The 25,247-nt window shown below is 40.3% G+C and overlaps 1 protein-coding gene across 4 annotated transcripts; it reads left to right on the forward strand.

Moving 5' to 3' along the window:
* The first annotated feature begins 941 nt into the window (after window positions 1-941).
* On the forward strand, window positions 942-9,447 carry LOC104598263 (ENHANCED DISEASE RESISTANCE-like protein (DUF1336)). Of its 4 annotated transcripts, none has more exons than XM_010260226.3 (4): window positions 942-1,252; window positions 1,387-1,438; window positions 7,269-8,218; window positions 8,944-9,447. In XM_010260226.3, the coding sequence occupies exons 3-4, from the start codon at window positions 7,285-7,287 to the stop codon at window positions 8,964-8,966; spliced, it is 957 nt and encodes a 318-aa protein (XP_010258528.1). In that variant the 5' UTR covers window positions 942-1,252; window positions 1,387-1,438; window positions 7,269-7,284; the 3' UTR covers window positions 8,967-9,447. The 4 variants fall into 4 exon arrangements, with proteins under 4 accessions (XP_010258528.1, XP_010258527.1, XP_010258526.1 ...); XM_010260225.3 differs by having other exon boundaries at window positions 943-1,252; window positions 1,387-1,441; XM_010260224.3 differs by lacking the exon at window positions 1,387-1,438 and having other exon boundaries at window positions 959-1,252.
* Window positions 9,448-25,247: the final 15,800 nt, after the last annotated feature.

The raw sequence follows: 25,247 nt of genomic DNA on the forward strand, positions 1-25,247 counted from the left end.
TAATTTTTGGATAAGTGAACTGCAATCTACTTCAAAAAATTTGAATTACAATCCCTTGCTAATCTACTAGTAGCCTCCCTATAAACCGCATCCTGTCCATAAATTTAGCATCAATCCACGGGCAAGATTCAGTCCACCCCTAGAAATCCTAGCTCTACCCTAAGGGTGGACTGAACTATAACATTTGGAAGGATGCAATCCATGAACAATCCACATGGCACACGCATATAAAACAAAGTTCCACAGACTTATACTCATTTGTACTTCTTTGCATGCAATTCTGTTGTATTCTTCCCCCGCCCCCTTGCATAAAAGCCAAGTTTATAAAAAGACACGCGTAGAAGCTACAATTCTAATTCTAGAAGAGGCCCATTACAGATTTCTTAATTGACTATTATATCCCTGAACCTTCGGTATATGCTTATATTTATTTATCAAAAATCAGAAAACTAGGAACAGGCTCATTACAGATTTCTGAATTTCATTATAAACCTATAAACATTCAAAATGTCAAATACCACCACTCTTGTGAATTAGCATCCTCAACTGTATTTTCGACCTAAAAATTCTGATCCTGTATTGAAACGTCATTCTCCCAAAACAAAGAAAAATCAAGGTACGCCAAATGTGGGCCGCCCTATACTTTACTAATTAGTAGTTACGGGGTTTCTCACATGGGGACGTGGAGGAACGAAGGCTCTCCATTCTCTGACTAGAGTTGAATTATCATAATACCTTCTTATTAGTCCGTCCAATCCGTCCAAATTGATTTTAAATTAGACGGGTCCAATCCAAAACCGGTCCATTTATACCCTTCAACGTACCGTCGAAGTTATTCTCTCCTTTCGACGGAAGAAAACTTCCGAGGGGCTCAACGATTTTGTCTTTCATGAGAGAGCCGATAAGCTATTTCGGCTGTATAGAGCCTGCCTAGTTTGTAATAGATGTAACTGGATCGGACGGTCATGATTGAAAGATCTAAGCTTTATTAATTATTGCCGCCAGTAGTGACAAAAGGCCAGGGGGTCCACTGATCGCCGGGAAGCTTCAAAGCAACGGACCTCTTCTTCTTGACTTGTTTCTTTGGCTTTCTGATTCCGGCGAAAACGGAAGATGTTTTTCTTGAGATCTAAGTATCTATGCTTGACTGAAGACTTCGATATCTAAGTTCTCTCTCTTTCTCGAATTTGGTTTTCCAGTGGAGTAGCGAGAACGCCGTTTGAACAGATCGACCTGAGAAATCTCCATAAAGGTTAGGGTTTTTGTCTTTGTTCTTGAAGCATGTAGACTTCGATGACTAGTTAGTTATCTGTAATATTACTGTTCTTCTTTTTTGTCTATCTTTTAACGTTGAGATTGCTTTGGTTTTGGTTTTGTGGAAACCAGCTGAAATTCTTCCGAAGAGGGACGATTTTGGACTCTCTGCAGCTTTTTATTGGTGGTGCTGTTTGATTGATCCGTTTTATATCTACTTATGTTGTTTCTACAAACACTGTTTTTTTTTTTTGTTTTGTTTGGGCGGTGGGGGGTTGACGTTTCACTACCCCTTTTATGTTGCCGGATTAAAAGAAGACTGTATTTTGATCAGAGGGATATTTTTTGAATTGCTGGTTCTTTCTTACTCGGGTTCAATCACAACACCAAGTGTTTTTATGATTTTAATTTATTTTATGTTTCGTCAATAAGCATTTCGGTGTTTGAATTGTGTCAATTTAAAATATACTGTAAGAATTCTTCCTTTCTCCAATAAAACTACTTAGAAAAAGTTTCGTTTTTATCGCGTTGTTATGCGAGTCTTGTGCATTTTAATCTTGCGCCTTCGTTTTTTTCCCTGAAGAAAACCCAACACTGCAGTTTGGGTTTTGTGTCTTGTCTACTATTTGCGATTGACGGAATTGAAACTGAACTGTTTTTCGTATTTAACATTTTTATTTGTATTTAATGATCATAAGAAGAAAATTCGTTTGGAAGTAAAGATACTTTCTCTACTCTTCTGATAATCTGATTGGTTATTGATTCTTCTTACTGTGACTGTTTCAGTTGTACATTACAATGAACTATCGATGTGATTTTCTTGGAACAAATAAATCTCAGATGCAGTAGTGTAAAAAGATTCTGGCTAAATTTTTCTGTTACCTATCAAAAAAAAATCTGGCTAAATACTCAAACTAGTTGGTATTATTTTTCTAAGGTAATTAAATTTACTGAAAATGTAGTTCATGAATTCAATAATGTGCAAGTTCTATTTTGGGTTTTCTCCAATCTTGTCCTTGTTGTAAGGAAGTTGTTGAGGCTAAATATTGAAAATAGGAATTCATGGTCTGACTGCCATTGTTTACAAATGATTGTAAGGTATCCTAAAGGTTTTTATCTGATGTTCTACAAGCCTATGGTGGTTTACAAAGGATGATTGAAACTAAATATACCTGAAACATGTTATTTGTTTGCCTTTTCCTTTTTTTATTGATATATGCATGTGCCTTTTTTAAACATAGTTTTTTGTTTGTTGCATGTTAATGCTTATCCATTGGATGAGAAACCCTGCTTCGAGATTCAAGACATGGCCTTGATTTTAATAGTCAGCTATATAATCAGTTAATAGAAAGCTCTCCTCCTTCTATGAATATATAAATGTTGATGCGATGATGCTGTTTGGGATTAGATTTTACCTGCATGAGGATAATGCTGTTACCTTACTTGATGGAGTTAGAAGGATTGAGAAAAAGATGGACTTGGATAGTGTTGTTGATACAGATATTCGAGTAAGAAATTGGGATTGTGTTTTGGTGGACTTCAGTCCTTCAAGTTATGAGGGTCCTGAAGAGGCAGAGGATGTGGGTGTGTTTGAATCAGCCTTAACATTTGGAATTGAAAAGGATCGGTACGGGAGTACCAGGTAGAGTTTGAAAAATTAGCCACTTGGGTCCGGGGCTGGCCTGAGAAGGCTTTGGTGGGGTGTTTTGTTGGGGGGATTCAAAGATGAAATACGCCTGGGAGTAAAGGCGATGCAGCTAGCAACTATTATAGCAACAGTTGGGTTAGCTCGATTGTTTTAAGAAAACAACCAAGCGAAGAGGACCATCAAAACCCCTGGTATGAATAACAGGACACCATCGCTGATCAAAGGAGAAGGAATGTTGGACAAACTAAATTTCCACCCTAATGGGCCAATTGGGCTGACCGTCGCCCTTAAAAAACTGACTTGGGCCGAAATACAGGCCCACAGAGATAAGGGTCTTTGCTACAATTGTGAAGAGAAATTTGGGCTGGGTCACAAATGCAGGCCCAGTAGACTTTTTTACTTGAGACCAATGGGCCTGATGGAGATAATGAAGATTTGGGTCCGATTCTAGACACTGGAGGAACTGAAATAGGCTGAGATCCAATTCAACCAACACGTGCCTATCTTAATTGACAGCTGCAACACCATGAATTTTATCTCATGCACCTGGTGAAACAATTGAGGCTGATGGTCCTACCCAGCACAGCATTTATGGTTCGGGTGGCCAATGGAGAACAATTGAAATGTGATGGAATTTGCATTGGATTGACCCTTAAGGTGCAAGGTTACCGGTTTAAGGTGGACTTGTACCCCTTTAGTGGGCTGACATAGTTCTGGGGAATAGTGGTTGAGACACCTTGGCGGGCCCAGTGATATGTGATTGGAACTGTTTAACTATGGACTTCCAATTGGGGGACACTATGGTGCAGTGCACTTACAAGGCTATGATGTTAGAGCTCCCAAACCAGTAGACCTGGCTATGATTAGTTGGCTCAGACTTGACCTAGATCTACCTTCATGTGTTTGGGAGCTAGCAGCGGGGGCCCTATTTTATCACAGCCAACTGGGCCGAATGGGCCTAATGACTTCCAGCTGAAATCACCCAGCCTTTTAAAACAATATGAAGAGGTTTTTAGTGAACCCAATTGCCTGCCACCTCCAAGAGCCCCCACAATCATAGAATCCTATTGGTACCCTGGGCCAAGTGATAGGAATCGATCAGCACCCTTGAAGACTTATTCTAGAAAGAAGAAGGCCTTACAACAGGTCCTGATATGGCATAGCGGTGGACCTGATGGTACTTGGAATTTGGACTGAATTGAACACCAAGGGTATAAAATTTTCTGTAGGGTCCAATAATAGGGTTTGATTGTCTATTTTTAGTTTGTTTACATTTAAAATTTCAGAGTCATTATTCATCAAAAAAAATTTTGAGTCATTGCATAAGTAGGATTAGAGTTATTGAGACTTCTTTGAATTGAAATAGGATATGACAGCTTAGTTTGAGTCCTACTAGGATTATTAAGTTTAACAGTTTGACTCCTAAGATTATTATGAGTCTAACAGTTTGACTCCTAGGATTATTATGAGTTTAGAGTCTATAAATATGTATGGACATTTTACACAAAGGCAGTGAAATATATTGAGTTTTCTTCAGCTTATGCTAATTATGGTGAGTGATTCCCATGCTCTACAGTGATTCTAGGCACCCTGTGAGTGATTCCAGGTATTTTCTCTCTTCTTTCTCTCCCTATTTTCTTTCTTATTCCTTCAAAAAGCCTTTGGAAGTTTATCATAGTTTTTTTTAATGATATCCTAGTGTACAGTGTGGACTGGGAGACCCATCTGGCCCATTTGCAAATTACTCTTGGAATTCTTAAACAAAATCAGCTTTTTGCAAAAGAAAGGAAATGCAGTTTGGGCAGACCAGGGTCCATTATTTGGGCCACATAGTAGAGGGTGGTAAGGTGATAGCAGGCACGGAGAAGGTATCATGTATGACAAACTGGCCTAGACCCAAAACTGTTAGAGATCTACGGGGGTTTCTTGGACTGACCAGGTACTACTGACGGTTTATCCAAAACTATGGCAAGATAGCCGCTCCATTGACCCAGCTGCTCAAGAAGGATTCCTTTGCCTGGAAACCCATGGCCCAGTCCCCTCCTGTACTTATGTTGCCCGACTTCAGTAAGGAATTTGTGATTGAGAGCGATGCCTCTCATGGTGGAATAAGGGCCATCTTAATGCAGGAAGGCAGGCCTATAGCTTTCTTTAGCAAGCCATTATCTGACCAAACTTCAGCCAAATCAGCCTATGAAGTAGAGCTCATAGCAGTGGTGCTATCGGTCCTAAAATGGAGGGCATATTTGATGGGCTGACTGTTCACTATCTGCACAACCAAATCAGCCTCATTGTCGTGCTCTTGGAGCAATTTCACAGTACAACAGAAAGGGGGCACTCTGGGGTTTTGCGCACCTATAAAAAGCTGGCTTCTCAGTTCATTTGGAAGGGAATGAGGGCCAAGGTGCAGGAGTTTGTAGCTAACTGCTCAATTTGTCATCTGCAGAAGTATGACACTCAGCTCCCATATGGACTGTTACATCCACTGCGCATTCCAGGCCAGGAATGAAATGATATCTCAATAGACTTCATATCTGGACTTCCAAAATTTCTAGGGAAGTCAGTTATACTGGTTGTTGTAGACTGGTTCACCAAATATAGCCATTTTGTGGGCTTGCCTCACCCTTATAGTTCTGCCATGGTTGCCAAGGAGGTTGCCAAGCTCCATGGCACCCTGCAGTCGATTGTCTCAGATAGAGACCCAGTTATGAGCAAATTCTGGGAGTTTTTTAGACTGCAGGGCACCAAACTGAAGAAATCCACCAGCTACCACCCACAGACTGACGGGCAAACCGAAGTGGTAAACAGGTGCCTAGGACTTATTTGAGGTGCTTTGTTGGGGACCTTCCAAAATCATGGATGGAGTGGTTGCCATAGGCTGAGTGGTGGTACAACACATATCATGCAGCAGCAGTTATGACTCCCTTCAAAGCATTGTATGGGCAAGATCCACCCCCTGTTATTCCATATGAATGGGGCTCTACATCAGTGGCTTATGGCTACCCTAGAAGAACACCTTTGAAGAGGGATTCCATCCTCAAGGAACTTAAGGAAAATTTACTGAGAGCTTAGAAACTAATGAAAAAAGCTTATGATCACAGACACAAAGATGTGCAGTATCAGGTGGGGGATTGGGTCTTCCTCAAACTGCATCCCTACCTGCAAGTTTCTTTGCCTTGTCTGACTTGGAGGAAAATAGCCCCTCGATATTTTGGGCCCTTTCGGGTTGTGGAAAAATTGGAGTAGCTGCTTACAGTTTCGAACTCCCAGCCGGGTCTAAAATCCACCCTGTGTTTCATGTCTCCTTGCTCAAAGGGAACCTTAAAGAAGGAACCATACAGGGAGTTTCTCATCCTGACTTCACTGAAGATGGGTCTCTGGTAGCTTAACCAAAACTCATTACAGATTTTCGATGGGTTAGAAAAAATGGCAGAGTGATACTAGAAGCATTGGTGATATGGGATAATCTTCCTATTGAGGATGCCACTTTGGAGCCTTACCTGAAGCTGCAAGATGATTTTCCCTCAGCTAGACCTTGAGGCCAAGGTCTGCTTCAACCGGGAGGGGATGGTCAGGCCCAACCCAATCCAGCCCCTTAGGCCAGGCCCAGAGGATGTCGCAGCAGAGACCTCACGTGAGAAAGCTACAGGACAGCTTGTCTTTTGCAGGAGGCCACATCATCCACATCCGCAGGATTTAGTTAGCACGGACCCACAAGCATAACCGAAATGATTTGATTGCAATGATGATTATATAAGGGTGTGTTCATGTATGGGGAAGGCATGAAAAATCAGATCTGAGTTTCTTTTTTTATATTCATTTCTGTTCTGGAGGGTGGTTCCTCGAAAAACCCTGGTTAGGCAGTTCCTAACATGTGCTCTCCTAATAAATGCCAGCAGTCAGCTACCACAGCCTCTATATGCATGTAAAACCAGGCACTGAGCATCAAACAGCTGACTGCATGGAAGTTTGGATATTAGCCCAGCATAGAAAGAATGAATAGATAAAAAGCACATTACCCAATGTTGGTCCCAGCTATCTGGAGTCTTGGGAGGGGTAGACTGGATATGGTCCTAACCTTTGGAATTTTTTTAGCACAAAGTGAAGTGACTGCTCTCAGAATTGAACTTGCATTCTCATGCTTGCCAACCTGAGATTTTACCAAATAATTGTGCATTATATAAGTGCCAACTATAATTGTGCATAGTACAATCTGAGCACTTAAAATATTAATAATAATACAGTGCTGTTGCATTTAATAATAAACAGTCTAATGTAAATATTCATCTACATGTTTTTCCATATCTTCTCCATGATTATCTCATAATTTTCTGATTGGTTGCATGATTATCTTATATATTGCCAGGTTACTTTGTTTTCATATGGCTTGCTGTGATGGGAACAATCAGCATGAGTGGATAGAAAGAGTGAAAAATGAAGGATCCGTTCCACTTCTTGAACCAGATAACTGCCCAAATGGCTGGGCTTCCCCACCAGGAGATAAGTTCATGGTTAGAGGTCCAGAGTATTTGACTACCAAAGTCAAGGTTCCTGCAGGTGACTACCTTCTAAGGCCTCTTGGGTTTGATTGGATCAAAGGTGCTTCAAAAATTAGTGAGATCTTAAATCACCCAAATAGCCATATTAGGAAAGCTATCGAGGATGAGTTTCCAATGGCTGATAAGCCTTTTGTATGGGCTTTTAATCTACAAGTCCCTAGTAAGGATAACTATAGCGCTGTAGCATATTTTGTATCATTGGATCCTATTCCACAGGGGTCCTTGATGGATCAATTTTTGAAAGGGGATGATGCTTTCCGGAATTCAAGGCTTAAATTAATAGCCAATATTGTAAAGGGTCCTTGGATTGTCAGAACAGCAGTGGGGGAGCAGGCCATATGTATACTTGGACGAGCTGTTTCTTGCAAGTATTTCATAGGGGAGAACTACATAGAAGTTGATGTTGATATTGGAGCTTCAATGGTTGCAAATGCGATTGTTCACTTAGCATTTGGTTACATTACAACACTGACTGTTGATCTAGCATTTTTAATTGAGAGTCAAACTCAATCAGAGCTGCCAGAACGGATTTTAGGAGCTGTACGATTCTCAGAACTGAATCCAGCTTCAGCTCAGCCAATTGAGCCCCCCTCTGTTGGAAGCACTGAAAATTTGCAATCCTCTGGATGGTGGAAATCAATAGGACAAGGCTTCTCCCACCTTCTACACCGAGGTGCCCAGGACAGTGGCTCTGCCTCCAACTCAGCCCATGTAAATGGCAGTACTAATCACGAAGAAAGTGGCAAACTAACAACTGGTAAGAAATTTCCAAATAATCCAGAGGAGTAATTAGCTAATATGTATGATTTTGTTTTTCGAAATAAAGAGCAATCATCACATCAGTAAAATCATATTGTTTTTGCTGATGTGTAAGGTATTTTTGGTTTGAAAAACAAAATAATACATACTGGTGAACATCCTCCTAAATGTTGGTTTCACATTTCAAAACGAAAGCTAAAATGATAGCTGACACTAGATGTACCCAGTATGTCATGTCATATTTGTGGTCGGAGTATAGATAACGTATAGCAAGCTATATACAGGGATTGGTTGGGATCAAGGTTCAAAAGTATCAATACTCTCAGTATGCAAAATTTGTGTGTCAATCATTTCTTTTAATAGAAACATCTTTCTCTTACTTCATTGATCTTAACACTTTGACAAGATAAGTCACATAAACTTCTAAAGTTAAAAACAAAAGAAATCACATAATATCCATCATTTAGCATATTGGTTACCCTGAAAACCAATATATATTTATTGATACACATGGATACGTTTCGATATTTTGACCTTGGTTGGGATTACTACATATGGTCATACCAGTATTAAAAGATTAGCAAATGAGAGTTATTTGTTTGGGTTTTGGTTGGAACTGATCTATCTCAAGTAGAATACTTTCTAATGAAATGAAAATTTTAACAGTAGGTTCTTTTAAATTAAAATTAATAATCAACTTATTAACTATTGTTACTTCTGCAGATCAACCTAATGCCAGGAGTTAATGTATTTATCTTTCTGCGAGGGACAGAAGCCTGGAATTGGCAGCCATCTGATACATTCGCTTGTTATCTCGACTTGTTTCCCTGTAATAATTTATTCAACTGTCAGGAAGTTGACGAGAAAGATATGGCCTCTGTTTTTCATGAGCCACACGTCTTCACTGTGTTAAATGTCGATTTAATTCATGAAATTCTTTGTCATTCCGCGGGTCATTTAAGTTGTCTTTTAGTAGAAATCCAGTAATTGTTGTTGTTGTTGTTGTTGATGATGATGTCTATCTTTGAAGGGAGTAACATTAAATCTCAAGTTGTAGTATTCAATATTTCATAATTCGTCAGTTGTCATTCCTTCTGATTTTGTTACTTGTGATATTGATTGTAGTTCTTAATGCATGTACAGAAGAATGGTATTTACTTCATGGGTATGTAGCTTCAGTTATTATAGGAATATTGTTGATGTTAATATTATCGTTCTTTGTACTCATTTTATTGATCATGTATGCTCTGGAGATGCTAAATGGTCAATGGTTCACATTAAACTATATGGCCTTATTGAATGGCAGATGGTCTGCTCCATTTAGATTGTAGTTACAGGCTTACAGCAAGCAAATAACAAGACATATTCCACATGATACAGATGAATTGCTGATGATGTTTGGACCACCATCAGAGAAACCTCTCTCTCTCTCTCTCTCTCTCTATGGGTTCTACTATAGCAATTGCCTCACAAGTTCTTGAGACTTTAACACACCCAAATGATCCTGCGTATTAAATATAGAACATTGGCTGATCTGCTTTTTGATTAGATCACTACAAAGGCTCAAAATATTCAAGTGGTCACTGAATTGTAGGGTATCATTCAAATTCTTAATTGCTAGGTCAAAAAGGGATTATTCTTAATTTTTAGGAAAATTTTAGAAATTAAAAAATAATGTATTTTATATATTTTAAATGATTTTCGGGAAAAACAATAAGATGGATTTATCAATGATCAATCACTCGTTGACCTAACAACAATTTGACATATCTTGTAATGAATTTTTAGTAGATTGGAAGTAACATTGGTTGATATATTATTAATCGTCATATGGTATCTACGTGTTCTAGACTCCCGGTATTGTTGGTTGTGATGTATGTTTGAATACACATTATCAAAGTGTGTACTTCTTATGTCGATGACCTATATCCCTTTGAATCTGGAGTCGTGGGATCGTCACATCTGTGGGTTCTTCGTAGTATGGTTAATGGACCTTAACTGCACCTTGCTGTCCTAGAATTTGGATTTGCTAGTCATATTAACGTCACAATACTTGTAACTGCAAATAGGAACATCTGTACTTGTATGTTATTACTCATGGGTGTTGATTCTGTGTTTTGATAATAATAAATTCATTGAGAGTACTAATGAAATGAAATGTACCAAGTAAATCTTTTCTGGATCATGTTTCTTACAACATGGAATTGGTACCAAACCAAGTTGATCTTGAAGCTATGGTATAAAATGCGAAAAAGACAGTTCTTAATTATGCATACAAGTGGCACGAGATAGCAGTTAAATTGCACCACTTTACATTGAAAGAAGAAATGGTGAGGACCTTTATGAAAATATTGAAAAATCCATACCATACTTTGTTGGTGGCCCAACCATTGAAGGATTTTAGTGATGTGGTAGGAGGGACCATGAGAATTGTTGTTAGTTAAGCATAGGCATATTAGCTTGGTGACGATAGCAATTGGTACCCCTCGACCAAGGATTTTCTTCCCAATTTCTTTTTTCCTGAGCACCCTTAGCGGGTTGAACTTCAGTTTTCTTGGTGAATACTTGGAGGATCGAAGAGAGACTAAAAAGGAATTATCATTTCTTGCCTAGGGAGGTATCCATGCCTCCAGTTGTAATAGAAGGTGTGATTTCAGTGGAGTTTTAGAGAAACCCTCTAATTGATGTATCGTAGAGGGACTATCAGTGATCAGTTGATGTGCAACACTTGTGTGGGGTGTGTTGATGATCTGAAAGGTCACAATTGTGGTTTTCTGGATTGGTTGTAGTTGGCCTATCAATAGGTATGTATGAGGAGTGATTTTCTGAAATTTTCTTATTTGTGGAAGTGAGTAATAGGTGTAAGAATAGTGTTGGAAACCCTAGGAGACAACAACAATCAAAAGTCTAGTGTTATGATCCCCCCCCCCGATTTTTTGAATGTACAAATGACTTCCATCAAGTTGAATGGTGAAAATTATGTGTCATGGGCTAAGTTAGCGGAGGTATTTCATAGAGACAAGAAGAAAGTGAAACATATAAAGGAGGAAAAACCCTCATCTGATTCTTAGGGGTATAGTGATTGGGAACAAGAATATGCACAAATTATGGCATGATTGTGGAATAGCATGGAACCTAAAATTAACATGAACTTTATGTTTCTGGATTCAACAAAGGAGATTTGAATCATGCCAAAAAACTCGATTCCAAACAAGATAATACTACAAGGGTATATTAACTCTATCAAAAATACTTTAATCTGCAACAATGAAATTAGACAGTTGAGGAGTACTATGCCAGTATGAAGAATCTTCAGAATGAGCTGAGTATCTATCATCCCTTGACATCATATGCTAAAATTCAACAACAACAAAGGAAGCAACTACATGTGACCGTTGGTTGGGTTAAAAGCTGAGTATGATCCAATTAGGGCTCAAATTCTTGGAAGCTCTGCTCTTCCCTTTCTTGAAGAAGTGTTTGCACAAATTCATAGGATTAATATTGGGTCTTTAGAGAGTCCTATAGTCTCAAATAGATCAACCTTTGTAGTGATGAGAGGGGGAGGTCCTGGTGGACCTATGTTGCACTATGGTGGTGGGTGTAGTGGAGGTCGAGAATTAGGGAGAGGTCGTAGTTATGGGCCTAAGAAGTGTACACACAATGGGATGGAATGATACACTGTTAATTTTTGTTATGATTTACATGGACATCCTTTTACATGCGCCAATCATGCAGCAACAAGAAGTGGTGGTGATGTAGTTGATACCCAACAAACTAATCAAACACCTTCTACATTTACTAGTGCATTTGGGAAGGGGATGATGAGTATTTCATGTAATGAGTATGAAAAGGTTTCTTTAGGCTACTTCCCAACAGAATACAACTACTCTTGCCCAGTCAGTGACTTGTCTGACTTCTAAACTCTCACCTTGGATTATTGATTCTGGATCTTTCGATTATATGACTGGGACTCCAAGTTTGTTTTCTTCTCTTTCTCCATCTTCTATATCACAAGCAATAACTTTAGCTAATGGTTCTACCTCACCTATTTGTAGTGTTGAAACGTAGACACTGCATCGCTATCTTTGTCTTCAGTTTTGTATATACTCAAATTCCCTTTTAGTCTTATGTTTGTTAGTAAATTGACCAAATCTCTAAATTGTTCTATAACACTCCTTAATTCTTGTGTTTTCCAGGATCTGAAGACGGGGATGAAGATTGGTGGAGGGAATGAAGCTAATGGGTTGTATTATCTTGATGATGGTGGTTCGACAGTAGCTCTCTACTCTTTTCTTACACCTATTTTGTGGCATTACAAATTTGGTCATCCTTCTCTCAAGACAGTTCAGTTACTTGTTTCGTCTTTGCGTCATCTTTTCTTCTTTGGATTGTGAGTCATGTTAATACGGGAAACATCATCAGGTTTCCTTCAATCCTAGAGTTGATAGTCATAGTTCAAGTTCTTTTTCCTTAGTTCATTTTGATATTTGGGGTCCAAACAGAGTTGTGTCGTAAAATGGTTACAAGTACTTTGTAATTTTGTTGATGATTACTCAAGGATGGTGTGGTCTTATCTTATGAAAGAAAAGAGTGAATTGTTCTTCGTTTTTCAAAAATTTTATGTTGAAATCCACACTCAGTTTGGTGTTTACATTAAAATTCTTTATTTTGACAATGGAAAAGAATACTTCTATACCCCATTTCAAAAATACTTAGAATATAGGATTATCCATCAAACCTCATGCACCTATACACCTCAGCAAAATGGGGTGGCTGAATGCAAGAACCGTCATCTACTTGGGACTGCTCAGTCCCTTTTAAATCATATAAGTGTTCCTAAAGGTTTTTAGAGTGGTGCAATTCTTTCAATTTGTTTTCTCATTAACCAGATGCCATTGTCTATCCTAGACAATTAGTTTCCCTTCTCCATCTTGTTTCCTATGTTGTCTCCCTTTCCTCTTATTCCAAAGGTTTTCAGGTGTACATGCTTTGTTCATAATTTGCGCCTAGGGATGGACAAATTAGATGCATACTGTATAAATGTATCTTTCTTGGCTATTCTCGGACACATAAGGGCTATAAGTGTTATCATCCATCATCTCAATGTTCCTTTATGTGTCCTGATGTCACCTTTTTCGAGTTTGTTCTATTTTTTACAAGTAGTGATAGTCCTTCTTCATCCCTTGTGGCTCCTCTTCCAGTCCCTGTTGCTGACCCCATTCCTCTTCTTCCTGTTGCTCCTGCATCCTCATCTCCTCCACGACAAGTTCCTACTGAGCGACCACCTATCAGGCATGTGTATACACATCAACAAGTACCAACTCCTCATCTAGTTTCTTCTTCGTCAATAGATTCGGCAGTTATTCCTAACCCTATGATGCCATCTTCTTTTGATCTTGATCTCCCCATTGCCTTGTGAAAAGGTAAACATGGTTGTACTTTGCATCCTATTTCTAACCATGTTTCAGTTTCTCATCTTTCTATTTCCCATTGGTAGTTTATTTCCCTTTTATCTATTGTTTCTATCCCTAAGAATGTACAGAAAGTTATTACCTCCCCAGAGTGGCGCAAAGCAATGGAAGAGGAACTCTCCGCCCTTAATCATAATCACACATGGGAACTCACCACTCTTCCACCCGATAAGCATGTTGTAGGTTGTAAGTGGGTTTATACAGTCAAATATTTACCAGATGGGAGCATTGAGTGCCTAAAGGCTAGGTTGATGGCCAAATGGTGCTCTCAGTTGTATGGTGTGGATTATATAGAGACATTCTCTCTTGTCGCCAAAATTGGCTCAATTCGTGTGTTGATATCCTTAGTAGTTATATTTGACTAGCCTCTATATCAGCTTGATATTAAAAATGCCTTTTTGTTACGGTTCAGCACAGGCTTAGCCTTGCCTACGCTTGGCAGGCTTACGTTAGGGACATGCCCGTCATTTTCGCCTGTAAGATTTTTGGGAGAACTGATGTCATATTCAGGCAGACCACCAAAAGCTTAACGTACTCTTTGAGGAGGGGTGGTCGACCTCCTTGGGTGCCTAACCTTGGCACTCCTAGACCTTCATCCCCTTGCGGGGCGGCCCTGGTTAACGGCTAGCATGGCTACCAGGGTTTCTCATGGGCGCACACTTGCTCATGGGGACAGTGTTGGACCGGCACTGCGCTACCGATACTCAAGGGAGGCTTGGCATGCGGGCCTGGCTCAGTCATGTCCCTTTACCTCGCCAGCCCCTTGCCCAAGCTGATTAAGCTATCCCGTTGCCCCTAGCGCACGGGTGTGCTCCGGCCCAAGTGGTTGCCTATCATCATGGCACACAGGTGCCGTCATCATCGGCATACAGGAGACCCTTCACATCGGTGCCAAGTCACCTCATCGGCGCATGGTCACCTTCCATTATGGTTGTCCCCCTTTAGCACGTAAGCGGCGCCTCCCATGGACCGGTCTGAGCCAGGAGAGTGCCCCGGCCATTGGACTTGAGGTCATGATCCAGTGCTACTAACGTTGGTGGAGCCATCCCATCGGGCAACTCCTAGCCTCTAAGCGCATAAAGGCTTGTCCTGGCCTGCCTTGGCCAGGACGCCGCACGGGTTTCTTCTGCTGTAGAACTACCCCCGTGACATTTTTGCATAGTGATCTTAGTGAAGAGGTGTATATGGAGTAACCACCAGGGTTTTTTGCTTAGGGGGAGAATAGTAAGGTGCGTTGACTCAAGAAGGCAATTTATGGACTGAAAAAAATCTCCACATGCTTGGTTTGGTAGATTCAATGAGGTAATTAAAGACTTTGGTATGAAGCAATGTCAAGTTGATCATTTAGCGGTCAACTATGATTCTGAAGTTGGAAATATCTTGTTGGTGGTATATGTCGATAATATTGTCATTATAGGTAGTGATAAGTTGGATATTGATAAATTAAAGACTTTTTTACATGCTCACTTTTAGACAAAAGATCTTGGCAATTTGAAATACTTCTTCGGTATAAAAGTTGCAAGGTCAATGCATGCATAAATTTGTGTCAGAGGAAATATGTGCTTGACTTGTTAGAAGAGACAAGATTGTTGGATACCAAACCAACTGAAATTCTTATGTAACCCAACACCAAATTAAGCATTGATGCAGGTGAAGAATTTAATGACCCTGGGAGGTATAGGAGGTTAGTAGGTAATTAAATTATTTGACTATTACTCGGCTAGACATCTCCGTTGTAGTGAGTGTAGTCAGCCAGTTTATGTAGAAGCCTCGGGTTCCCCATTATGCGATATTTGAAAGGGGCTCCAGATTATGGATTATTATACAAATCAGGAAGAAGTCTTGAAGTAGAGGGTTATACAGATACGGATTAGGTTAGCTCAGTGTATGATAGAAGGTCTACTATAAGGTATTGTACCTTTCTTGGAGGAAATCTAGTAACGTAGAAGAGTAAGAAACAAACAATGGTAGTAAGAAGCAGTGTTGAAGCTGAATATAGAACTATGACACACATAGTTTACGAGTTAGTGTGGTTGAAAAACCTTCTCCATGAGATTGGGTATACTCTCAACAGTCCTATGAAGTTGTACGGTGACAATCAAGTTGCTATTCACATTGCATCTAATCTAGTCTTCCATGAGAGAACAAAACACATTGAAGTCGACTATCACTTTGTAAGAGAAAAGTGCTTAGTGGAGTGATAAATACAATATATGTAAATACAGGAAGTTAGTGGGCTAATTTGTTCACAAAAAGGTTGAGTCAGGGAAAGGTGGATTATATATGTAACAAGTTGGGATTATATGATATATACTCTCCAGTTTGAGGGAGAGTGTTAGAGTAAACAGTTTAGGGGTAGTTGAGTCCTTTCAGAGTAGGTTATTCTAGGTTGTTTTGTTAATTATGTTTGAGATATAATAGAGTGTCTCATACTTAATGAGGGGCACAAAGGTCATTCTGGTCGACTAAGTAAGTGATTTTTTCCCTTCTTCTGGGAACACTCGAACCATCTCTTCATCTTCTTCTCTCTTTCCTTTCTCTTCTTCTTCTTCTTCTTCTTCATCTTCTTCTCTCTTTCCTTTCTCTTCTTCTTCTTGTTCATCTTCTTCTCTCTTTCCTTTCTCTTCTTCTTCTTCTTTTTCCTCTTCTTCTTCTTCTTCTTCTTCTATTTTTCCCTCTATTTGAAGAAGGAAATCAGGTCTGATCTAATATCTAATAGAACCAAAAACAATAGAAAGTGTTTAGGCAATTAGGAAGATTCACAACTTCTTCCACTTCCCAATCTTAAAAATCTCGACAAAATTTGGGATTTTGCACCATTTCACCTCTAACTAGTTCGAAGGAGTCAACAACAATTGTTTCATTGTTCTCAGCCACCGAGAATATACGAGGAAACTTGTTCTCCAAAGTTACATCATCTAACCACCTATCCTTCGGAAACAAATTCTACCCCCATCTCCCACTCCCACTTGAAAACCCATCCCTTTGAGGAAACTAGGGAGGATTAATTTTCATTATAGCCTTCCATGGAGAGCATCCATGAATATTAATGGAAGTCATCCATCCCCTCAATTGAAGACCATATTTAACTGCAATGATGTTCCTCCACCAGCTATTTACTTCCACTCCAAACCTCCATATCCATTTTCCCATCAAGGCTGTATTGAAGATTCTTATTCTTCACAGACCCAAACCACCTAAATTTTGAGGAATGCAATTCTGATTCCAAGCCACCATATGGATTTTCTTCTCATTTTCCCACCCTCTCCATAGAAATTCTCTTTATATATATATATATATATATATATATATAATGTGTGTGTGTTAAAGCATTTAAATATAATAACATTTCTTCCAAAATGAGTTCATCACCGTTTTAAGGGATAGTCAAATAACACCCACAGGAGAATCTTCAATGCAATACATGGAAGAAGGAAGTAGATACTTTTCTACTCAATTCACTTTGTCCAAGCCAACGTTGTGTTTGCAAACCACCCCTGCAACCCATGACCTCCCGCCAGAGCTTGAACCCACTAAGATCCCTAACCTTTCTACCCTCTTCATTGAAGATGAGACAAGTCACTATATGGGAAAAGGCCAACATCGACTCAATTGAGCAAAGGTAGTAATAGTAATTACCAGATCTTCATCTCTACTATACACTAGTCAGCCATGAAAGTGCTAGGCAAGGTTTAAAGTACCGAGACAGTTCAACACACTAGATAGGGCGTATCAGACTTTAATATCACATGCTTTTATTTTATTTTTTTTTCAATTTTTTAAAATAGGTTCAAGGGGGTCAGTATAAGGTTGGCTACCCCCTAAAAGGGGACTTACCCCGAAACTCCCTGCATTTCGCATATCAGTGAGTCATCAATACAATACATATTGGATGACATGAGCCTACAAATTGCAAAATTTTGATACTTGGTGCCAAAGTATATCTTCCCTTAGTTATGCCAGAAGAGATCAAAGAGTCTAGTACCCAATCCATTTAGGAGTCATTAGATGGAGATATCATTGCAATTGATCAGGATGAGTCTATAGATCCAATTCAATCCATTCACCTGTTCTAGAGGTTTATTATCAATTAGAATGAAAACCCAATGGTTGTGGTTGTGGGGGTCAACACTAGCATCAAACCCCTTGCTAAGGTTTGAATTTAGCTTCCAAAGTTGGGGGGGTAATGTTTTCTACCCTGCCTATGTGACTATTGAGAGCCCTTTTGTCTCTATAAATAGTTGTTGAGATTCTTTGTGTCATTCAAGAACACCCCTACACTACATCGGGCCTAATCCCCTCAAAAGGGTACGTAAATCAAACCATATCATGGGCCCAATCCTTTTCATTAATAAAATTTTATTTTTTCCATACTAATTTGTCTACATTTACTCCTTTATAGGAATATGCTATTGACATCGAACTAGACGTTGATCTTATGGGCATTGAGCAAAATCCTAATGAAAAAAAAATTCCCAAGGAACTTGGTAACCAATTTGAGCATCTCAAAGAGAACAAGCCAAAGGCCAAAGTTGAGCTAGTGAACCTGGGTACAGACAACTTGGATACGATCTGGAGTTCATAAGATTCCCATCTATCTAGATGCAAAGCTAGTCAAGCAGAAGCTCCAAAACCTCAACCCAAAGTGGTCACTCCAGATCCAAGAAGAGGTAAAAAAGCAGTTTGAAGTAGGCTTCATAGAAAAAGCCACCTACCTAGAAATTTGAAATGTATGTAGATTTCAGAGATTTGAACAAAGTAAGCCTAAAGGATGATTTCCTTTTACCCAACATTTACATTCTTGTTGATGATACGATAGGACACAAAATGTTTTCATTCATGGATGGTTTTTTTGGATACAATTAAATAAAGATGATAGAGTTGGCAAAGAGGTGATGTCGTCTGGATTGAAAAATGTTGGGGGCAACGTATCAACGTCCTATGCCCACTCTTCAATGACATGATCCATAAAGAAATGGAAGTCTACATAGATGATATGACAGCCAAATCTAAAAAATAGAAAATCACGTACAAGATCTTTGCAAGTTATGTAACTGGTTAAGACTTTTTCAACTTTGGCCTAACCCTTAGACGTGCATTTTTGGTACCATATCGGGCAAGTTGTTTGTGTTCATAGTTAGCCATAGAGACTAATTTCTATGAATTCATAGTGACTAATTTGGAAGAAAATCCTAATTTCTATGAACTCGAAAAGCAATTAAAGGTAGGGCTGTTCATAAGAAGGCCCAACCCGACCAAACCAACCAACCTGGACCGACCCAACTCGAGTTGGCCGGGTTTTCATCAGCACCGGTCGGTTTCGAGTTGTACAAATTCATAAACCGATGAAAAACCGAAACCGACGCAAACCAAACCGACTTAGTTCCTACTTAACTAAAAACTGAAATATCTGAAAATATATATTCCAATATATTTGTATGTATATTTTTGTTTAAATATATATATATAATACATTATACATATTTCAGTTTTAAATATATTTCCAAAAAACTAGGTGGCCATGGGGGGCATGGATGAACTTAGAGACGAAACCGACCCAACCCGACCCAACCCAACTTAAACCGACCAGATCGGTTTTGCTTAACACTGGGTTGGTTTCGGTTTCCATCTCAGGTAACCCGACCAAGTCAAGTCAGGTCGATTAGAAAAACCTCAGTAAACCAACCCAACCCGACCCGTAAACAGCCCTAATTAAAGGACAGGCTATAGTGGATTATTTGGAAGATAATCCTACTATCTATGAACTCATAGTGCCTAATCTCTTAGATGACTCCGTGCTTGAAGCTCGAGGGGCCAAATCGATGATAGGTTGACCACCTATTTTGATGGATCATCCAACCTAAATGGATGGGAAGTAGGTGCAATCTTGGTACATCTTAATAGCTTGTCAGTCTTAGTTTTGCTAACACCAATAATGCATGTGATCGAAAGCTTGCTTAAAGTATATGGAGATAATTGTTTGGCTCTTTTTTTGGTCATTAATCAAGCTCAAGGTGATTCAGAGATTTGAGATAATTGATTGGCTTTATATTACAATTATTTCCAAGAATTGTTAAAAAGCTTTGAAAGTATCACTTTCAATTATCTGCCTCGCTAGGACAACCGTTTTTCCTATGCCTTGGTAGCTTTGGGATCAACTACAAGGTTCTTTGAAGAAGACAAAATTGAACCCATTGGCTTGTACAACGACATTGAACCAAGGTTCTTTGAGGGAGTATTTAGTGGTAAACGTTGATTCTACAATATCAACAACTTGGAGAATTAGACCTTTCCTGAGGGTGCGGATGTTAGAGACAAGAAAGCATTCCCTCATGTGACTGTCTAGTCAATTCATTTTTTTCTCTCTCCTCTTTCTTCTTCTCTTCCCCCTTTGTTTTCTTGAGATTTCCCAATATCACCACCATCACAATTAGCAACTTCCCAAGCCCTTGGTTGAACTAGTAAAGACCCTAGAGCACCTGCTTCAAACACAAAAAGAGGATTAGTACCAAAAACCAAATGGACAATGACACTTAACACTGGAGAGGGTTGGTTAAAGGAAACCAATTCATAACACTATCATCTTATCCCATTCAATTGCAATGGGGTTGGCATCCACTAAAGTAGTGTTTGGAATCAATATCGTTTCGTAAGAGGAGTCTTTTGAGAAAAGGGTGCTGCATTGGCATGTCATTTTCTTAGAAAACATTTTTTTTATTTGGTACCATTATTGTTGCTGCCACCACATAAGCATTTTTTAATGCCATGTCAGCATATTATTGTTAGTAGCAATTAAAAAAAATGAGAAAATACCAACAAGGGGGGGTTCTCAGATCATCCATTTCCCGATTTCCAAGGCATGGTCTAAGAAAACAATTTTCCAAAAAATGCATAACCAAACATGAGGTGTTATCCAAGAAAACGAATTTTAGACAAGGTGTTGATGTGGAACCATTTTTTTTAAGAAATGACATCGGTTCTAATGATGCACAATCTGGACACTCCCTCGTGTGTTGTGACTCGGACTCTGACTTGTAGCAATCTGGCTGGGCTGAGCTGTGTGGACAAGCTGCGAGCTAGGTATCCGAGCTTAAGCGAGCTGTAAAAAGAGAAGAAAGTGAAAGTGCCCGAGTAGCTTTTACTCGGGGAGGGCACTCTGATGCTTAAGTCAGCAAATGTGTAGGAGTAATCTATGAGATTGTAAGGAGCTTGAGAGTATCGATGTGCATACCAATGCCTTTCAGAGTGATCCTAGGGCCATTTTATAACTATTTGAGATTCAAGTGCCATCATGCAATGTCTCTGAGTTTTCTACGGAGCTATTTTCGTAGTTTGGGGTGTGTTGGACTCTCAGTTGCTAGATTCGTGCGGCAGTTATAGGTCGCTTGCAGGTCTTGTGGCGGTCAACTCGGCGAGCTGTTTTCACGGTTACGGTTACGGCACTTACGCGGACGTTGTTCGCGGAACTGTTTTGGGCAAGCTAGTGGGCCAAGCTCACTCTAGCTCGGCCGCGTACCTAATGCTGACTACCACATGTCACTTTGGTGAGCTGCTCTACTATGTTGGACGCTATGGGTCGAGCTCGCTCTAGCTCGGCCACATACCTGATGTTGACTGTCACGTGTCACTTTAGCGAGCTGCTTTGCTATGCTGGACATTGCATTATCACCAGTGTCCACGTGTCGATAATTGTATGGGGTGACCAAAGTGCCCCTCATTAATTTCCCCCCCTCTCGAGTCACTGCTTAGTAGACGAAGAGAGTAGAAGCTCTTTAGGGCATTTTGGGTCGGCTTGCTTCGACCGTCGATTCAGCTTGGTCTGCTCTTGTAGCCGATTCAGCCTGGTTGAGATGCTTCGAGCTAATTTTAATGAGCTAGTTTGTTGACTTGGCGCTAAGGTGTCATCCGGAAGCCACATGTCGTTATATGATTCGAAAGACCAAATTTCAAATTACCCCTCATCAATTGCCCCTCACTCTCGAGCCAGCATTAACTCGGCGAAGGGAGTAACTCTCAAAAAGGATAATTGGTCCGACTAGTTCATAGGTCGCTTGCTTTATTAGTTTGGTGCCTGCACGGTAGTGTAGGATCTTCTATAGAGTTGTTCGCCTACTATCACGTAGCGAGATGCTTTCCATTCTATGAGCCGAGCTGCATTTCCAGCTCGACTCTGTGAAATATCTTCTGTAGAGCTCCTCACCTACTATCACGTAGCGAGTTGTTTGCCATAATATCTTCTGTAGAGTTGTTCGCCAAATATCACGTAGCGAGCTGCTTGTCGTGATATCTTTTGTAAAGTTACTCGCCTACTATCACGTAGCGAGTTGTTTGTCGTAATATCTTTTATAGAGCTGCTCGCCTACTATCACGAGTTGTTTGTAATAATATCTTCTATAGAGCTACTCACCTATTATCACGTAGCAAGTTGTTTGTCGTTCTATGAGTCGAGCTACGTTTTGTTCTTTTTGTCGAGTCAATCGTGCTCGTAAGTCTAAAAAGGGCATTAGCTTCTGTGTTCGGAATTTGATGGAGGTACTAGGAGTCGAAACTGGGAAGGAGTTCTCTAATTTCAGCGAGGTATGCTGCCATGGAGGGTTCCCGGGCCTTGTAATCCCCGTTTACCTGATTTGCGATGAACTGCGATGAACTGCATATGACTATGTGTCTAGCTCCCACTTCTTTTGCTAATGCCAGTCCTGCTAGTAGGGCTTCGTATTCAGCTTCATTATTTGATGCTCAGAACTGAAACCGGAGCGCGTACTCCAGCTTTGTCTCACAAGGTCCGTATAGTATTAACCCAGCTCTGCTTCCGCCCTGGTTGGATGAGCCGTCTACATGAAGTATCCAGGGCTCCTTGTCCCAGCTCGTTATCTTGCGAAAAGAAAGTGTTGCGCTGGATGAGGCTTCTGCTTCCAGCTCTATCTGTTCGGGCGATGGCGAGCTGAAGGTACATTCGGCAAGGAAATCTAGTAGGACTTACGCTTTTATAGTTGCACGCGGTTCGAACCGGATATCATATTCACTGAGCTCGATTGCCCATTTGGTGAATCTTCCCGAGACCTCGGGCTTTAGGACTTGTTTCAAAGATCGATCGATTAATACCACAATGGCGTGGGCTTGGAAATAGGGTCATAGCTTCCGGGTGGCTAGCACTAATGTGAAGGTGAGCTTCACTATGTTAGGGTGTTTCGTTTCCGCTATGTGTAGGACTTTGTTGGCGTAGTAGACAGGTCGTTGTGTCTTATCTACTTCTCTTACCAAGACTGAGCTAACTACCTCATCACTTGCGAAGAGGTGGAGTTTAAGCTCGTCCTCGGTCTCAAGTTTGCTTAACAGTGGAGGCGAACTAAGTTCTCTCTTCAGCTCATCAAAGGTGAGGTGTTGTACAAAGGTGTAGTGGCTTGTCGTTGAGTTGATCCCTGAGGTGGTGACCTATTCTTTCTTCGTGGCGAGCTGTTGCGCTTGCTCCGAGGTGACTTATTTCTCTTTGTGACGAGTTGTTACGCCTACTATGAGGCAATTAAAGGGATGGGAGATCCATCATATGGATGGCCGAACCCTGTAGGAAGGTTGGGCGAAATTTCAAAAATTTATTTACTCCCATCCAGGAATCATATTCCCAATTTAGAAAACTACATTTTCAATGTCCGTTCTTGTAACCAAACTGGACCAAATTTGAAACCAAATTAAGAGAGGGATATACCTGATACGGAATCCACTCAAGAATGCTCCTCCCAACGTAGGTGTTCACACCCAAAGAGTGTACCAAATCCTCCCTCCACTGAAAATGGCATAGCTTAGGATGAGGCAGGATCGGTAGGTAGTTCTTCACCAAGAACTAGTGACTCTTTAGTAAGAATCGAATGGGACAGTGAGCACGGCTTATAAATTGTTTCTTCAGGCAAGAAACAATATCAACATCGAATCTTGATCCAATCCAAGAACTGGAGATCGAACAGGGTAGGACGGAAAGAGCAAGAAGAAAAAAAGCAGAAGGCAAGAGCAGTCTAACTGTGTTGTCTTCTCTCTATATTTAGTGAGTATTTTTTTAAGCTTCGCCCAGCTCTCTTATTTATAGCCTTAAAGAGATAATTTCCAAATCTCATTAGGAGTTTCCTTATCCAAATCTTTTATTTGGATCTGGACTCTTTAAGTGATAAGGATAATCCCTTATCTTATCTGTAGATAAAGATCAGCCTTCCTAATCAAATTAGGAGTTCCTTTGATCCAAATCTTTATTTGGATCTGCACTCTTTAAGTGGATTAGGATAATCCCTTATCTTATTTGCTGATCCAAATCTCATATCCGCCCTTATTTAATTAATCTAATTAACCCAATTCGAAATGGGCTTTTACGCCCATTAAGCTTTCAAGCTCACTTCCTCTTTAATGTTGGCTAGCTTGACTTTCTTTGTTGTATGGCGTGGGACCCTATCATTGATCTACACATCAGCCACATGGGTTCAGCCTAGCCTCTATTACAAGGTCTGGCCAAATTCACTACTGAATATAGTGAACCCCCGAGTCCATCACTATGGACTCTTAATGGGCCCAACATTTATAGGTCACCTGTGGGTATTGTGGCAATCAACTCGGCGAGTTGTTTTCACGGTTATGGTTATGGCGCTTACGCGGGCGTTGTTCGCGGGACTGTTTCGGGCGAGCTGGTAGGTCGAGCTCGCTCTAGCTCGTCCGCGTACCTGATGTTGACTGCCACGTGTCACTTTGGTGAGCTGTCTGCTATGCTGGACGTTGTGGGTCGAGCTCGCTCTAGCTCGACCGCGTACCTGATGCTGACTGCCATGTGTCACTTTGGCGAGCTGCTCTGCTATGTCGGACGCTATGGGCCGAGCTCGCTCTAGCTCGGCTACGTACCTGATGTTGACTACCACGTGTCACTTTGGCGAATTGCTTCGCTATGCTGGATGTTGCATTATCACCAGTGTCCACATGTCCATAATTGTGTGGGGTGACCAAAATGCCCCTCATCAGGTTCCAAACACAGCAAAGATTGTCTTTAGGATGAATGGAGTTGCCATGAATTTGTTTAGCTCATGATTACCTTCAGACCTCTTTTGCTCGTCCCCAATTGGAGTACCTCTACTTAGCAGTTGATGATTATTGTCTATCCCCTCACTATCTCCAGTCCCCTCTCCTTCAAACAAAATTTTTGCATTTAGGTTATTACCATCATCACCTTCTGCAAGCCTCTCACCATTAAAACATCTTAATAGGGAAACATCCACCGACCCCACATTTTCACTGTTTGAATCACTACAACTTATCCACCATGCATCTCCAGCCTCACAGTCCTCCAACATTGTCGAGAATACCTAGGATTTGGGTAGTCCCTTACCAGATTGCTTAAGGACTACCTTGGTTGCCAATGCGAGGAAAAAGATGGCAACAAAGTCTTGCTTTTGCTATGTATTCTTTGTTCTTAGTTGAATTGGAATAAGATAGACCTAGGGCTGTTTATGGCCTTGTTTGGTGTGATTTGGAGATCTCATACCAAACCAGTAAATTACAGTTTGAGAAATTCCCAGACCAAAACAA

Source organism: Nelumbo nucifera, chromosome 7, assembly GCF_055504915.1.
Source record: "Nelumbo nucifera cultivar China Antique chromosome 7, China Antique-T2T, whole genome shotgun sequence".
NCBI classification, from domain to species: Eukaryota; Viridiplantae; Streptophyta; class Magnoliopsida; order Proteales; family Nelumbonaceae; genus Nelumbo; species Nelumbo nucifera.